Genomic DNA, 16,960 nt, shown 5'->3' on the forward strand with positions numbered 1-16,960 from the left:
CATGTAGGATCATGTAAGGTGCAGTGCCACCACTACAATACAGGCAGAAGATACAAGGAGCTGATACTGAATAGGGATACTGAATAGGAAAAAATGTGGGGAAAAAAAAGGATTAAACAAAGTTTGGGTAAAATAAGAGAGCTATCACAGAATATAATCTCCAAAAAATGGTAACAGAAAGCATTAGAAAATGAGCAGAGTGTATTTACCACTCAGAATTAGCTCACCAAGCAGTTTCTAATTACCAACCCGGGTCAAAACTCACATTTATGTAACGTTTCTCCCTGCCCGCTCGTGTGCCGCTGCCGCCGAGCGCGACAAAAATCAATCGCGCAGCCACAAAGACAAATAACTTCTCTGTATCACAGCAAAAATACGGGTTTGATCAATAAGGTAAAATCGACTCCTACCCCTTTGCCATAGGTTATTCCATCGGCAGGTAGATGGACAGAGATGTTATGTAATCCAGAGCAGCGTACGCTGCTGTATTTAGTGGGCACCGTCTTTTGGGGAAGACCTGTTCTTGGTTACAAAACCTGCGCCAAGAACGGTTTTCTCCTGATCAAAGCTGTCTCCACACACTCAATATCAAGACGTATGTTTAAAACCCCAGTAACAACGGTGCGGGTATGAAGGTGATGAATAGGGAACGGCCTAGAAAGCCACGGCTGGGTAGGGAGAGCCAAAAAAGGGAAAAGTTTTATAATACGTTACTCTGAATTGCTTGTTCAACTAAAAGGAGTTTACGTGCACAGGGTGGAATGAGCTGCAGTTCTCTTAGCGTTGGTGCAACATCAGAATTACAGATTTTTCATCTATTGCCCCATTGCCTGAAAGGATTTCAGCTGTTAGAAGGATCAAAAGGGATTGGGAAAAGAGCCCTAACAAAACTCAGGCACCAGGGAACCCACAGCAGTGATTCTGAGCCTTTCTACTTTGCAGATTACCTGTCGCTTCCCATCAGAGGATCAGATACTGCTATAGCATATTTGCACTTAATGACTGGTTGCCTTTTCACAGTTATTTTTGCGATCTCCTAGCAATAATCCATGGACTTCCAGGAATGGGCAGAACATGCTCGGAAAATCACTGATCTCGACCACGAGGGCAGAGCTCAGCCCCAGAGCCTCTGCAGCACCATCAACACTGTTGTCCTTCCTTCCCTCCACCTCGCCACCAAAATCACATTTTCTCTCTGAAAATGTAATTAATGCTGAAGTCAAACACTGCTTCTGGCTTTCACCATTGCAGATATGGAAAAGAAGTCGCAGCAGATGGAGAGAACTCTGCATCCCTGCTCTCTACCTACGATCTCCAGGATGTCCCTTGGCCAAAGAAGTCCCGCAGACTTAGTGACTGCAGTGTTTTACAATGGAAAGAAAACAGGCAGGGTAAATGGAAATCAAAGAACACCATTTTAATGTAACCCTCAAACCCTCCAATATTCCCTCAAAGGCCTGGGAAGGCTAGGGAGGAAAGGAAGCACTGTGCCTATTAAAATAATAAGAGGTAATTATATTTGGCTCCAGATGTTAATAATGTAATAGTTGCAGGATTTGAGTACTGTGAATAACGCGCACAGCAAATACATTTATTTGCAACCGCCTGCAATACAAAGCCGTAAAAGTACACGGCTGTAGGAAAGAAGGGAAAAGTTTTATAATACGCTACTCTGAATCGCATGACATGATTTTGTTCAACTAAAAGCAGTTTATGTGCACACTGTGGAATGAGCTGCAATTCTCTTAGCACTGGTGCAACATCAGAATTACAGATTTTTCATCTATTGCCCCACTGCCTGAAAGGATTTTGTAATACTTGAAGACTGGGAAGGAGAGGATGGGAAACAGAAAGGGAAAAAATACGATGGAAAAATTCCTGTAAAGTGTTTTGACTTATTTAGAGCTGCAGCCTCTTTGTGCATAGAAGGATCAGTTAACGGTGAAAGGGGTGCTACGACTGACGTCTTCAGATAAAGGAAATCAAAAGCAACAACTCTGAAATCCAGGCCGTTTATAATTAGTTGTCTACACACAATGTTAACAGGTCTAATCTTAAGTAGTCTAAGTGTTAAACCTTCGTCTGTTGTGTAGAAGTTCCCATCAGATCCGTCTGTTTGGGGAAGAACGGAACAGAGGATACAAGAGGATAAAGACTTCTTTTTTTTTTTTTTTTTTTTAAGAATAAGAGGTATCAGTTGAAAAGCAGCACAATCAGAGCTGGGTCTGCGCCTGCAAGCAGCAGTGCGGGCACCACGCTGGGTCCAGCAGGCCAAAAACCCCCCAGAACCTGGTTTGGGGTCTCCAGGCACCGGGAGATGACTGTATCTCCCATTCCACTCAGGATGAGAGCCCAAGGGCAGAAATTATGAGGCTGGGAGACACTTCTGTGTGGTGAAACACATCTGGCTATTGCAGGCTAAGGATGAGGCCTCTCCTGCCCAAGGAGCAACTGCTGCCACGCGGGCAAAGCCGAGTCCTATCGAGGCTCATACAGATACCAAAAGGGCTGCGTTACAACCAAATTTTACACATGAAATATCAGACAATGCATGAGCTGAAGGCTGAAAGAAAAACTGATGCTATTTTCAGCAAGCAAAGCACCAAAAAACCTCAGCTTGACAATTTTCTCCAGTATCACACATAGAAGCTGTTGTTTAATTAAACCTAAGCTGCTTTAAGCCATTAAACTGGCAAATGGCTCTCCCAAAGCCTTGCAGTTGTTAGTGTCCCAGCAGCAGGAGCCGTGCGCTGCCACGCTGGGGACAACTGCAGCACTAATGGTCACTGCCCGCTGGCTCCAGAAGGCTGAAGGACCCAACACCACCAAGGTGTTAACGAGCAGGGGGACCGACCCCCAGCGTGGGAAGGAGGGGAGACGGAAACTTGGAACACATCAATGCACTCATTTTGTTGATCTTTTTACTTCCTATGAGTCACGCTCCTCAACTTGACCACTCTGTGCATGGAAACCCTCTACAACTCATTAAATAAATATTTTCATTTTGGCTGAGTAATGGGAGAAGACTCCCACATTAGAGCACCAGACAGGTAAAACAGTAGAAAATGTGATAATGGTTAAAATTGTGCATTCCAGCGAGTTCTAATGGCCACGCTACGGGGTAGTCAGTGGTATTACAGCATTAATATTATGACAGATGCAGTATGCCTCTTTTTCCTTTGCTATGGTCTCCAGGAAAGAAGAATATTTCCATTCAAACAGAATGACCTAACAGAGAGCACTCTTCAAATGAATGGTCAGCAAATGCATTTTATGTGCTTCTACGTATGTGCTATTTATTTTTACGGGCTACAATGCACACATCAGAACAGCACTTCCACCTCTCTCTAAGAACTGAAAGACTTAAAGCCTTAAAAAATTAAGTCTTGCGTTACCTCTCATGCCCCTTTTTAACATATGGCAAAATCAAGTCATCAGACTTGTTCTAGGTAGCGCATTTGACAAAACAAAAAATAAGATGCAGATCTAATTACAAAGTCTCTAACCTTATTTCAAAATACACTGCTTTTCTATGGAAGTAATGCTAATAAATGCCTAGAACAACGAATGAAACCATGGGATTTCTCTGTATTTAGCAAAAAGACTTGAAAACTTAATCTCATGAGTCAGTCATAGCAGTGCAGCAAGAAAAGGAGACAATCTTGGGCCTACAATCAATAAGACAAGCTGCTTAAGAGACTTCATCTCAAGTAAATGTGTAAATGTCTCACCAAAGCAGAGATGCTGATTTATGATTAAAAAGTGTAAATGTACTTCTGTGGTATCAGTTAAGAAAAACTTGCATGTCTCGTTCACAAGGGCTTAAGGCGATGGTTTAACATCACTGGAGTATAAACTCTTTGCTAAGTCCTCAATGCCATTAGCACCTCGGCATGCTCGTTGTCCCATCTCATTCTCTGCGGCTTACACCATCCTGTGGGAATTCAGGCTCCTTTTCCATTACCCACATTAAACCTACAAATGTCATATTTTTCTTTTGACGAAAGCCTGTCACGACCAAGAGCACCCACAAGTTAGCTGGGATAGTATTCCCAAGAGAATAAAATCTTCCCAGATAGGTCAGCGTGACTCAAGGCATGAATGACTAGATGATACGATCTGGAAAAAAATGCAATGACAAATTAATCTACAATTATCCAATACAAAGTTACTTCACTTTTTGCCCTTCTTTTGGATATCTAGCATACCAGCCCAAGTGATTATCAGAGACCAGACACTTGACAGGACGATGTTGCTTTATCCAACAGAGAACCATGGAGCACAGGAAGAGTAAGTAGCCTGAAAAATTCCTATTATTAGAAAAAGAGCAAAAAGGCTAGGAACACATAATTTTTTTTTTAAAGAGTCAAATTCCATTTTTTTTCTGCTACTTTTAAAACGTAACATTATTTGGAAGCTTTCCCCACACGCCTGTATTAATCTACAGGGAAATTAACTGCTCCACGCTGGGCAACGCAGGGGTTAATTCTGAGCGATGTCGAATGCCCCAAGTCTGCGCTCTGTTCATCAGAGCATTAAATCTGAAAGCTCGGGAGAGCCGTGCAGCCCTGCTGCAAGGGCTATGTTATAAAGTTCTGCATTAAAAATTCATATCGGAGGCTTGCCACAGTACTCTGCTCTGGCTGAAAGGAGAGCTGGCGGGGAAATATTAGACACCCCACTGTCTTTCTGGCAATTGGAGACATTCCTCAGCAAACAGCACCTCAGGAAGGGAATGAAAGGGCAAACAAACCGTGAAACAAATCAATGAGTTCAATTATCTCCCTCTCTCTCAGAAAGGAAACTTTTCATTTTTAAGGCTGTTTCATGAAATCTTTTAATGATGGCCCTGAACAAGGATGCTGGGCACTCTGGCTGCAACACTGGCGGCTTGGCGCCGCTTTCCAGTTGTTTTATGCAAGGCAGAGATTCCCATCCGTAACGGGCGCTGCGCGGAGCCGGGCGCCTTGCTGCAGAGCAGCTCTACTTACCCTTTGCATTAGCGTGACCACGTGGGATAAGAGGCTGAGGAAAGTGTTCCCACTTTCCCTGAAGTGTCTCCAGCAAAGAGTGAGTTTAGATTTATTAAGGTGGTTAGTTACTCTGCAGTTAAGTTATGGGGTCCTCGTCGCCGGTTCAGGCGACATCGTGGAGAAATTTATGGCACCCCAACTGGTGGATGATTCGGAGCGGGGGGAAATGTGTGCTATATTTTTACAAAAGGCACATATGCCCCTCAGGTTACCCGCTGGATGCAACCATTGCGTTCAGGGTCGTTAATAAGCCAGATACTGTAAATAGGAAAATACACAGGAATTGCGACTACAATTTCATGGAGTTTTTTGAGGAAACCATGGAAAGAAAGTCATCTATTTCCAAATTGCCCCCAAAGACCAGCACCCTAGCAGAAAGATTCACTTTTTTCAGCACTGAATAGACTGCTTTTTCTTCTGTAAAGCAAATAAAATTTGCTTTGTTTTGAAGACTTTGGCTTCTGCATCGCTGCAAACGCAGTCACAGGCACCTGAAGACAAATAGTTACAGGTGTCTGATAAATTAGGCCTGTGCTTGTTAATATTGTGGGAAACCAGAATGACTTTGAGGCAGCAAAGCCGGTTATGGGTGGTGCAACCACTGGAGATCATCCAGAATGAGGTGTGGGAGGACAGGGTTATGGGGCTAGCAGGTGCAGTCAAGAGGCAACTGAAGAGATTTATGCCTAGTAGCCAGGAAAAAACAAATTAAGGCCAGAAAGGCCTATAAACACTAACAAACAATAACAAAAAAGCCCTGTACTTGGGCAGAAGGAGTGAGAAGAGAGGAAAAGAGATGCTAACCACTTGAAAGCTCATTAGTTTTGAGGGAAGCAATGAGGGGAGGCTGCTGGAGCCAGAGATCACAAGTCACCAAAGATCACTTATTATAAACCAGTGAAAATGGCTCTTACAGAAGTTGCATGTTCTGGTCAAGAATTATTTTCTGTTCAGTATTTTTAACTAGCAGGCACTTGAAAGCAGCAAGTGAAAGTTAAACAGCCAGGTACCTGCTGAGCATCTGGAAGCTGCAGCTAAGGGAAAACCAGGGGGAAGTCCTTTCTGCGGCCCAGGAATGGGATTTCTGCGCTTCCATCCTGCATTGCAGGTTCCTCTCCGAGGCCCTGACTCGTGACTCAGTTTCCCAGATGGCTAAACTGGCGTGAAGGGCTGCCACAGCCCCGAGGTGGCTAATGAGCCTTTGCAACGAGCTGCCTCTGGAGAAAGGCACCGAATAAACGCTAAAGGTTAATGTTATTATATTCGCACAGTTGTAAATGCATTTATTTAAGGTGATACATGAATGCTAGGGAAGTTATTAACAGGCCTGCATGATGTCCGCTGTTTTGCTTGGTTTTGGTGTCTGCACTGTTAGCCTTCTTGTTCCACGGTCTGGCAACATCTTTCTCTTCCAAATCCCCGAATTAGTCTGCAGTCCTGGTTCCTAGCTCCTTATGCTGGGATTCCTAGCTCTTTATTCAAAGACATTATTTGAAGACAACCACATCCATTAAAAAGTATTTATTTAAAAAAAAAATCAAGATAATGAGATTCAGTTTCATAATACCAGATATTTTCTGTGGCACACAAAACTGCAATCCCTCTCGGCATTATTGTCTTTTAATTGGGATCAGAGGATATGCAAATGAGGAAATATTTCTTAGGTCCCCTTGAGTGGGGGCTGCCTCCTGACCAGGCCTCGGCAGCAGATAAGGCACATTCCTCCTCAGCTCGCGCACCGGCCCCCTCCGGTCTGCAACTGCTTCTCGGAGAAGCCGTCTTACTGGAAATGACACCAATCCTGGCCCACTCTAGAAGACAATTCCCGTAACCATCCCGCGGCAAATCGCTGCCCAAATTGTCAACCCTCTCCAGACCCAAATCTGCCCTTTTTTCTTCCAAAAACTATCTTCTTTTTGCAAGGAGATTCAGAGGGGCAAGCTTGGAGGGTGACTCCTGCATGCAGTGCCCCCACAGACACTTCTACCTACTGCAATGTCAACCCAAAACATCTGATCTGATGATAATGGTTTAAGAGAGAAGACAATTTTGCAAGAGGAGTAAGAGAAAAAATGGGCAGAAGTTTAAAAGCTGTAACTAAAGCTGCAGAAGAGACCTGTACATCTGAGCAGCTACGGAATTCCCACTCTGCAGCCCTTACATTGAGCAACCTGGAGCATCCAAAGCTCGTGATGTCCACTCTACTGATGGATAATACAGTAAAAACAAAACAGAACTATCTTTATTTTTAAAATAACTGTGGAGAGGATAATGTCCCTATTTTTTTTTGCCATATGCGGCTTATTGCTGTAACATCACAGTAAAATTTTAAGGGAGCAAAGGAATCAGGCACATTTATAAATACATTTAATGAGACACTAAAAAATCTGTCTAATGAGAAAACAGCATATGGATACTTTAAGGACAACTGTGCCACTGACAGTGACTATAAACATGCTCCTATTCTTGGAAGAGCCAAACAAAACCTAGAAACAATATGAAAACATAGAACCATAAGGGCTGGAAGGGACCTCTAGAGATCATCTAGTCCAACCACGCTCCACACGCAGGGTCACCTAGAGCACGTGGCACAGAACCACATCCAAGAGGGCTTTGCAGATCTGCAGAGAAGGAGACTCCACAACCTCTCTGGGCAGCCTGTTCCAGTGCTCTGGCACCCTCACTGTTAAATTTTTTTTCCTTAAGTTCCTGTGGAACTTTTGATGCTTCAGTTTCCAGCCATTTCCTCTAGTCCTTCCTCCTTACCAGGCTGGCCAATCTTTTGGCAGACACACACGTGCCCCTCTTGCTGAGGAGGTTCTCATCGTTCCCCACTAGCTGGTGGTCTTCAAACAGAGTCCCATGGTTGTAGAAACCAAAACCCCGTTGCCAAGACCAGCGTTGCAGTCAGTTGTTAACCTGCAATATCTGCCTTTTCTTCCTCATACCCCTTCCCCTCATTGGCAGGACAGAGGAGAACACAACCTGGGCACCCAGACCTTTGACTGCCATCCCTAGGGCTCTGAAATCCTGCCTGATGTTACACAGTTTCCACATAGCACCCGCATGAAGCACTAACAGGGGATAATAGCCAGACGCTTGGACAAGCCTTGGCACTCTCTCCGTGACATCCTTCATTCGAGCCCCTGGCAGGCAACAGGCCTCTCTGGACAAGGGGCCTGGTCTACAGACTGGCACCTCCGTGCCCTGCAGCAGGAGCCACCCACGACGATCACACGTCGCTTCTTCTGGGTACTCCTTTTCTCCTTAGTGGGGCAGTCTTAAGTGCGGACTTGGCTGCCTCAGCCTAGACAACCCCCTAGACGGGCCTTGGTCCTTGATCTCACCTGTCTGGTCCTCAAGCTCCGGAGCCTCAGACCTGTTGGATGTGGTCGCTTGTGGGAGCGAGGTGGGCCAGGAAAGGGTTCTCCTGTCACCTCCAACAGGGAAATGTTTCCATTCTTGTTCAAGACTTGATTCTGTTAACTCTGCCCCCTCTGCTCTATGGCAAGGGGGTAGTGGATTATCAGACCGAACCGGGCTGTTCTCTGGGTGCACTGCCTGGGACAACTGCAGATTGGACGGATTTGAAAACTGTCTGTATGAAACAGTGCAGGACAGGGAGGGTAAGTCCTCCAACTCTCATGGCAAGCACATGGCTTTTCCAAAGGGAAAAAAGACACCAGGAGTGGAAAGCGGCTTTTCCAAACTGGAGAGGTTTGGTGTCTGGGACCCAAGAAGTTTCCTTTACCTTCATTCCCCTGCAGGCAGCTGTGTTTTTCTATTAAACATGGGAGCACAACATACGCTACGTGACTCATCTGTTTGCTCGCACCGTTACCATGTGGGAGTGGGAAAAGCAGCTGGAGAAGAGTAAGTGCTAATAAGGATAGACCTCTTTCTCAAAGGCCTAGGTGGAGAGAACTATGAGAAATTGCCAGGTTAACAACATACCTGATGGAGAACTTTGCTTTTTCGATGGAAATATGACATCCTGCATTCAGTACAGAACAAGTCTTGATCTAAAACAGAGCACCCATTTGTTTCTGTTGATTTAACTGTGCTACTACAGCTGTGCCGAGGAGCTGCGGCAGCATCACAGGCTCCCCTTGCTCTTAAGGATGAGAGCTTACAAAAAATTGATACTGTATGAAAACACATCTGCAGCTTTGTTACTTTGGACCAAAACCAACCAAGACCACCATTACTTATTGTATGTACATGTAACAAACTGTACGAAAAACCAGGGTCAGATGAGGAGGACATTAAGCCTAAGGACTCTGGCACGCTCAGAGAGATGATGTGCCTGCAAGAGGAAGATGCTGCTTTCTTGCTCCTCCTCTTCCTCACACAACTTTTCCCTCTTCAGATGTGCAACGACACTGCTAACGTAGTAGCATAACACCCGTGAACGGAATACTCCGTATTTATATAAAGATTTCCATCTTAGGATCTCGTTTCAACCCTGTTTAAAGACAATGCAACAGGCTGATGACTGGAATATGCTGGAATATCCCAAGGCTGTTTTTTTTTCTACTTTGGGCTGTTAAATAACAGTAGGTTTTAGGCTGTGCTGGAAAAAAGGAACGGAACGGTCTCAGCAAACGTTAAAAGGGGGGAAAAAAAAAAGAGAGATATCTAGGGCATTTCTGTGCTACCAAAATGTTACATTAACTGCCAGGGTTACAAGCCTAACAAAAGAGTCAACACAGCGGGCTACAACAGGAACTCATACCAACTCAAAATGTTCCATTTATTTAGAGTTCCCAAAAAATGCATCCTTAAAAAAATTCCCTTTTTTTTTTTTTTTGCCAGTTTGTGGTTTATGTTTCTCACGTCTGCACATTTCTAGACTCCAGCCAAGACCAAACTGTTCGCCTCGAGCACACCTACCCCGCATGCCTCAGTTTCCCTATCCATAAGCAAACACTAATGAAAGCATTTCAAATCAAGTTCTTTGTGCTTTGCAAAAGGAAATATTTAATGATAACACTGTAGTTAGCTCCATCCAGCAAAGCATCCTGCAATTTTTCGGGTTCGGCTCTAGGCAGAACCAGAAATTTTGGAAACAAAAAACACCTTTTAGACCCAGTTTTACAGAGATAAACAGGAGAAACATAAGAATCAAATTGCCAAAATATTTCCATTCACCTCCACAGCTATTTTTTTTTTTTAGCAAAATATTGAAGCCTGCTCAGTTTTGCATTAAGGCACAGCCAAAAGCTTGAACAAGTATCTCAATTCCTAAAACATATTTAGAGTTTTCTCTAAGTTTCAAGGCAATTCAATTTTTTCTTATTCGTTTTTTTTTTAAATTAGTTCTCTTTAGGGAACATGATCTTTACAGTAACATTTTCCCTGTTCTCTCATCTCCCCATTATCCCCACTCCTGGGGCTTTGCTGATGGCAGCAAGACTAGGAAATTTAAGAGAAAAAAGAAGCAAATTCTTTCTCTGTAAGAAACAGAGCCCACAAAGTTCTCTATCACCTGTTTTTAGGGAAATCACTTTAAATACAGGAATAATTGCAGAGACAAGCAATAGAAGTTAATGACTCATCAAAAGAACAGGAAATAGGAAACTTTAAGACCTTAAAGGCACAGCAATAAGGAACTATTTCACGTTGCACACAACACAACCAGCCTAACTACAGTATTTCATGTTCAATCAGGGGAAGCAACATTTGAGGACATCTATCACAGTAATTATGTAATGCTGGAGGGAGCAAAACTATTTTTTATTCAGTTTGACCCTGAGCACCATCAAAATGGAAAAGAACAAACATTTTAAAAGTGATATATCGGTGCAAGCTGATCCTTAAACAAGAGAGATTTGTTACCCCCACCTCCCTCAAAAAAGAAAATGGAAGTAAATAATTCATCGGGCCAATTCAGTTCTCCGTGCAGGCTGGGAATCCTTCTGCTGAACCCAGAGTTAACCGGGGTTTCCATCAGCATTGCAGAATTTCCATCAATGCTTTAACTTTAATCCCTCACACAACTTTAGGCAGCAACAGCTTGGGACTAAAACCTCTGTCCCCACGGGCAGCCCTGGGCCCCTTTCCCACCGACGGCCTCGTGTCGGTCCCGACATCATCCCGTCCATGGGCACCCCGTCCCCTGCACTGCCCATCACAGCCAGCCCTGAGGCCATAACACTCGACGGGAGGGTTATTTTCAGGCTGGGTGCAAATACAGATGTCAATAGCCTGACTTTGTCCTCCCCTGTTTGAGCTCCTGCCTATTTTATTAAAGCCTCGCACATTGTCCCTCCGTGGCACTGCCAGCCACGTGGAGCAGGGAAGGCCTTTGGAGAAGACACGTGCACGATGCCCACCCTGGGGCCTTCAGCCTCACCGACCCTGCCTTCTGCAATCACTGAAAGAGAAGGAACATTAAACAGTCACATCCAAATCCTGCGGGCCAAGCTTATGGATTCAGGCCCTCAAAACAGTGAAAACTCTCCCTTTTCCCAAATCGGGGACACCAGCTCCCGGGTTGCACTTCCATCAGCTGCACTCCAGCTCCGGATTTAGTGCTCGTTAAAAGGTAGTCTGGGATTAAAAGCCATCAGCTGCATCTCTGCAGTGGGGTAATTTGCAATACTGTGCCAGTGTATAGGCTTAATGATGCTTCACCAGCTTCTATGTATCTATAGATTTCAGGTTAATCTACAAAAGGAGAAAAAAAAAAAACTCTGCTAGATGTATTATTAGAAGACAGTATTTTTTTCCTAGAATTACTGAAAGCAATTTTTTCAGGACTATGCCTTATGTAAATATTAAAATTGCCTCCTGCCCATTGCATTTTCTAGGCATATCCTTCTTTTAATGCGATGACCACACGGGTAAGAAGAGTGGAATCCCGGTGCTTGGACTGCCAGCCGGACCCGGAGCGTTCTTTGGTCTGTGCTGCTCCGAAGGGTTTTTACTGCAGGGCCAGGTAGAGCATCTAAAATTCTCGCAAGGCTACTTAACATTTTACGGGGGAAAATATACTATTTCAGTGAAATTCGATATTTTCTGCCATCAAAGGCGCAGAGGCTCAGCCCACATGTTAGCGGCAGTGTAACAAGCTCTACTGTAGGAGCTGGGCTGGAGGAGCCTTTTCCAATTAGATTTCGTCTGCAGGGGGAGGACGGGGCAGGAGCAAAGAGGTGGCTCTGGAATTTATTTTGAACTGGAATCCCACGCGTTCGGGCCGGGAGCTTTAACAGCTCCGCCGGGAAGCTCAGGCGCTTGCTGGGGCTCTGCAGCGCAGCCGAAGCGGGAGAGAGCGGCTGAGGGGGAACAGCTTGTCCCCCAAAATGAAGGAAACGCATACGGGAACGTGTCTTTTTCCGCATTTTTTTGGGGAGGGAGGTGGCGTGGAGGTTGTTGCACTGTGGGGGGCAAAAAAGCAGTCTGTAATTTTCCTGAGAGCCAAGTCAGAGTTTGCTTTTCTGTCCCCGCTTCGATAGGATCTCCAGATCAAACTCATTAGCACTGCTTACAGCCAGGCTCGGAGAGGAACGTGTGGGACGGCAAGCGGAATCGGCATTAGGCCTCCGGAGAGGATGTGCCTCTTTAATTGAAAAAGGCAGAGTAATCATTCATTTATTTAACCCAGAGATGATTATAATCTGAAAACCTTGAAATCCTCTTACACAACAACTGTTTTGGCAAGCCCCTCTGTGTTCCAACAAATATTAAACTGTGCTTGCCATTTGTCTAAGGAATCTTGTATTAATAAACATGAAGAAGAACACTTTTACCTCCCACACTCAGTGACAGCAGAAAACAAAGACCAGCTGTATTCATCAATGGATCCTTGTTCTGCGCAGAAAGGCTAATTACATTTTACTTCAAGCCTACACATGGAAAACTTTGCTGCTGCCATCTTGTCAAAGGCAGCTCCTCGTGGCGCGGCTGACAGCGCGCGCTGCCGGCACGGCGCCCGCGACACGGCGCCCGCCACACGGCACAGCACGCGCGACACGGCGCCCGTGACACCGAACCCGCGACACGGTGCCCGTGACAGCGAACCCGCGACATGGTGCCCGTGACACCGAACCTGCGACACGGCGCCTGCGACACAGGGCAAGCGGCACGGAGCCCGCGACAGGGCATGGCACACGCGACACAGAACCCCTAACATGGCGCCCGCAACAGGGCACGCGCAACAGGGCGCCCATGACACGGCGCCCGCGACACAGAACCCGTGACACGGCGTCCGTGACAGGGCACACGTGACACGGCACACGCGACAGCTCCGCCGCTGAGGCCTTCGGCGCCCAGCCCACGAGGGACGCCGGGGACAGACCCCGTGTCCCACTGTGACCCGTGGGTGGGCAGAACCAAGCGGCACCCTGCTCTAATGTGGCCAAACGTGGCTCATCCGAGCCCAGCCTGGAGCACCGGGAAAGCGGCACCGTTTGAGGACCGGGATCAAGCGCTGGCACTGCGGGACGGTGGCAGCTCGCTTGGCACCAGCCTCTTTGGACCAGGGGAGGCTGGAAAAGCCACCACGGCTAATCCCTGTGCCAGAGCAACCCCTCCTGCAGCTGCAGGGACCTGCCCTGGCCATCCCCGGCTCATTCCCCAGGGACGCGGTTCGCACTGTTACAAACGTCGAGGAGGCAACTCTGCTCAAAGCCAGGAGGCTGAAGTGCCGTGAGCTTGAAAAAAATTGACAATTATCTATTTTTTTTCCTCTCTCTCTCTCTTTTTTTTTTTTTCCTGCAGGCTTTCCAATTCATCTGCATCAAATAAGCGTCTGTAAAACTAACAATTCTGGCCTGAGATAAAAATCACATGTTCTTAAAACACGAAATTAAAACTGGCAATACAAGTAGCTTTTCAGAGTCAGATCAAAAGAGGGTTTCCTTTTAAAAAAAGAATCAAACTGTCTCTCACCATTTTTATGGGTGTTTTTTTTTTCTCCTCAACATTTCTCCCAGCTTTTACCATTAAAGCAGATGACTCAATTTCACTGTCTAAATCCAGTTGCCTTTTCATGTTTTTCTAGATTTCCACATTGCAAAATTTGAGCTGCAAACGCCACTGAGGACTGCTATTATGCAAGGCCTATGCCTGCCATAAATACCCCAAACAACGATAAAGTGTTTCTGCTGTTATTAGCTTCCACAAGTTTGCTTTCACAGAACAGCAGGGATTTAAAGCTCTGTCAGACGCATCGTTAGTACGTGTCCCTTAAAAAAGAACTATTTGGGCTTAATGGTGGGATTACTGCAGATCATAAGAATTCCTGCTCCTGACTAACTTTCCCTAAGGATGAAGGGTTCACAGAAAACAAGGTGGAAGTCTCTCAACCTTGTTTCCAGCCCTGATTCTTAATAAAACCATGGGATAACTGAAAACAACAACGACAAGGACATATATCTTTGAGAGTACCGTCATGTTCTACTCTAAAATAGGGAAAACCTGCAGAAAATGCCACTCTCTGTAACCTGGAGTGAACTTGGCAAAGTGGTGGCTGCTACCCCAAACCAGAGGAAACCGAAGCACCTAGCTATGCCATAAAAATCCTTTACTTAACTAAATCTTCTGTACCAGGAAAAATGTCTTGTTGGCTGGTAGAAATTATAAAAGCTAATAATCTCTCCACTGGAGACAATATTATGCCAATGGCTTCCAACACATTTAGACTCCAGAACCTCTTCCATCTCGCCTGCCTCCAACAGACAGATGCAATAATGCAATACATAAAGGGTGACATCTTGAAGGAAAATATAAGAAAAAAAAAGTGAAATCTTACTTTGCAGTAGTTTCTTCATCATATTTTGTTTTCAGATCAAATAGTTCTGTTCTGGTTTTCTCCAAGGCTAAAAGACATAAACATGAAGCATTACAGCATTGTAACAGCTAGGAAAAGCAAAACCAAGGACTACTCCATTCTTTTTACTCAGCCACAAACAAAGCAGTACATTTCTTGATGAAAAATCTTTGCTCTACCTTTCTACCTACACAATTAAGACTTACAAAAACATAATTTTTTATTCTGCTTAACAAAGCTAGACATCATCAATTTCTTATTAAACCAGCTAAACTGCTCATTCCACTGAAATAATCATTACACTAATATAGGGACTAAAATTTCTTGTGTTCTCAGAGTAAGCAAAACGAAATGTGTCCAGACCTGGAATATGGAAGTGTGAAAAGATGGGCAGAAATCATAGTTCAGAAATGTGTGAAACCAGAACAAAACACAACATGGATGACAAGCTCCAGGGACTGCTCTAATTGCAGTCGTGTCCTAATGACGAGTGTGCTTTGTGCTCGGCCTTGTCCACTGCATTTACCATCAGACTGGCTGCAGTGCAAGTGCTCATCACTTAAGGTGGGAAGCCCAAAAGCAGCTCTGATTCTCAAAGTATTTCCACGTTCTGTTGGATCTCTCTGCACTTGCAGGAGCTGGTTCACACACAGTCCTACTTTGTTTCATGACCTCTGTCCTCTCGCCTCCGGCCTGATCATCGGTATAGGTGAGAATAGCGATGCCAAACCTGTTTGCAAAGCTTGAACTTTGTGTTCAGCTTCTTCCAGCTTTGAGGCTGTCGACATCTGTGTCTCCTGCAATTTTCTAGAAAGGGGAAAGAAGAGGTGAGAATAGAGCTCGTAATCATGTTAAACAACTTATCTATATTTTTCAAATTTGGAAGGCAGAGTGTTTAACTGTCTTAACTGTAATCAGACAACTGACAACACCACACAGACTACAAGGTGTTTCAATGGGACCCATAAATCATGCCACATTGCAATACTGTTCAGATTTCTAGTCCCACTTATTAAAATTTTAGCAGCGTAGCCACCTCATAACGTAAGCTGTGAACATTATACAAGAGTTGACTGCTATATAAATGACAACTTTAGTGCAAGGTTTTCCTGAGCATAATTTGTTTTGGAAATGTCACACACATTAAGAAAATTGTCACCAAGCACCCTCTGTTGTACAAAGTTAGCACAAGAAGAATGATAGATTTCCATTTCACTGTCATAATGAAGAAATTTGTTGCCATAAGTGATATACTGAATAGATGCGACAGCTGTTTCATCATCACTGTAATGGATTCCAAATGTAGTAATATTATTAGCCACTCTTCTTCAAAAATGCATATTTCAAAACAAATCTCACACTGATATTTGCTACATAACATGATCAGGCCTTCCAAGATGCTCAAACTGCATATGTCCATTGGCAATACTGTCTCACTGGTGTCAGTTATACACATTTCAGCATCGTCTGGTCATATAGTCACCATGCTGTTTGCTGAAGGGTAGACTAAAGGAGTTATAAAACTCATCTTCAGAAGGGAGTTGCTCCAGTGCTTCCCGGGAGGCACTGCTTTTTATGACACTGCTTTTAAGATATTCTGCAGATTCCAGAATTGTGAAATGGCTCATAAAACAACCATTATCCTACTTGTCCTATATAGAGTGCATAATTCATTCGCCACCACTGTTGACCACATTGATACGTGTTTATAGTGAGAAATATGCATCAGTTTCCTTCACACCAAACTATATACTTTGAAAATTCAAAGTCTCTCTCATACACAGTTTGTTATTTGTGTTTCATGACCTGGTATTTCATTTTATGTTTATGCATTTCTAAATTGCACACCTGAATGATGCAGCTTACATATTCCTTATCAAAGAGCAACTACAGACAGCAAGGAAGAAAAATACCTTTGAGTTCACAAGTAGATTCATCCCACTGAATTTAAACAGCTCACCCACCAACTTCCAAAAGTCAGTAATGAAAACTAAAATTAATTTGACATCCACAACATGCAAACTATATTCAAGGTTAAGTAGTAATGGAGGGATGCAGCATGCCTTAGATATCACCAGGCAAGCAGGGCTGATGCATCTTTTAGCCCCATTCCAGGGCACTTTTTTTTTTTTGCATCCATCTGAAAATCACACCC

At 44.4% G+C, this 16,960-nt stretch overlaps 1 protein-coding gene across 6 annotated transcripts in view; it reads right to left on the reverse strand.

The window, feature by feature from the left end:
* Positions 1 to 16,960, reverse strand: part of CUX1 (cut like homeobox 1) — a 236,915-nt gene that overhangs the window by 97,787 nt on the left and 122,168 nt on the right. For all 6 annotated transcript variants that reach the window (XM_088530092.1, XM_088530090.1, XM_088530089.1 and 3 more), the window contains exons 7-8: positions 15,536 to 15,612; positions 14,788 to 14,854 (exon numbers count right to left, since the gene is read on the reverse strand). In XM_088530092.1, coding sequence (XP_088386218.1) covers positions 14,788 to 14,854; positions 15,536 to 15,612 — 144 coding nt within the window. The remainder of the gene's footprint in view (positions 1 to 14,787; positions 14,855 to 15,535; positions 15,613 to 16,960) is intronic.

This window comes from Tinamus guttatus, unplaced genomic scaffold (assembly GCF_059628265.1).
Source record: "Tinamus guttatus ecotype Peru unplaced genomic scaffold, ASM5962826v1 Tinamus_guttatus_pri_ptg000356l, whole genome shotgun sequence".
NCBI classification, from domain to species: Eukaryota; Metazoa; Chordata; class Aves; order Tinamiformes; family Tinamidae; genus Tinamus; species Tinamus guttatus.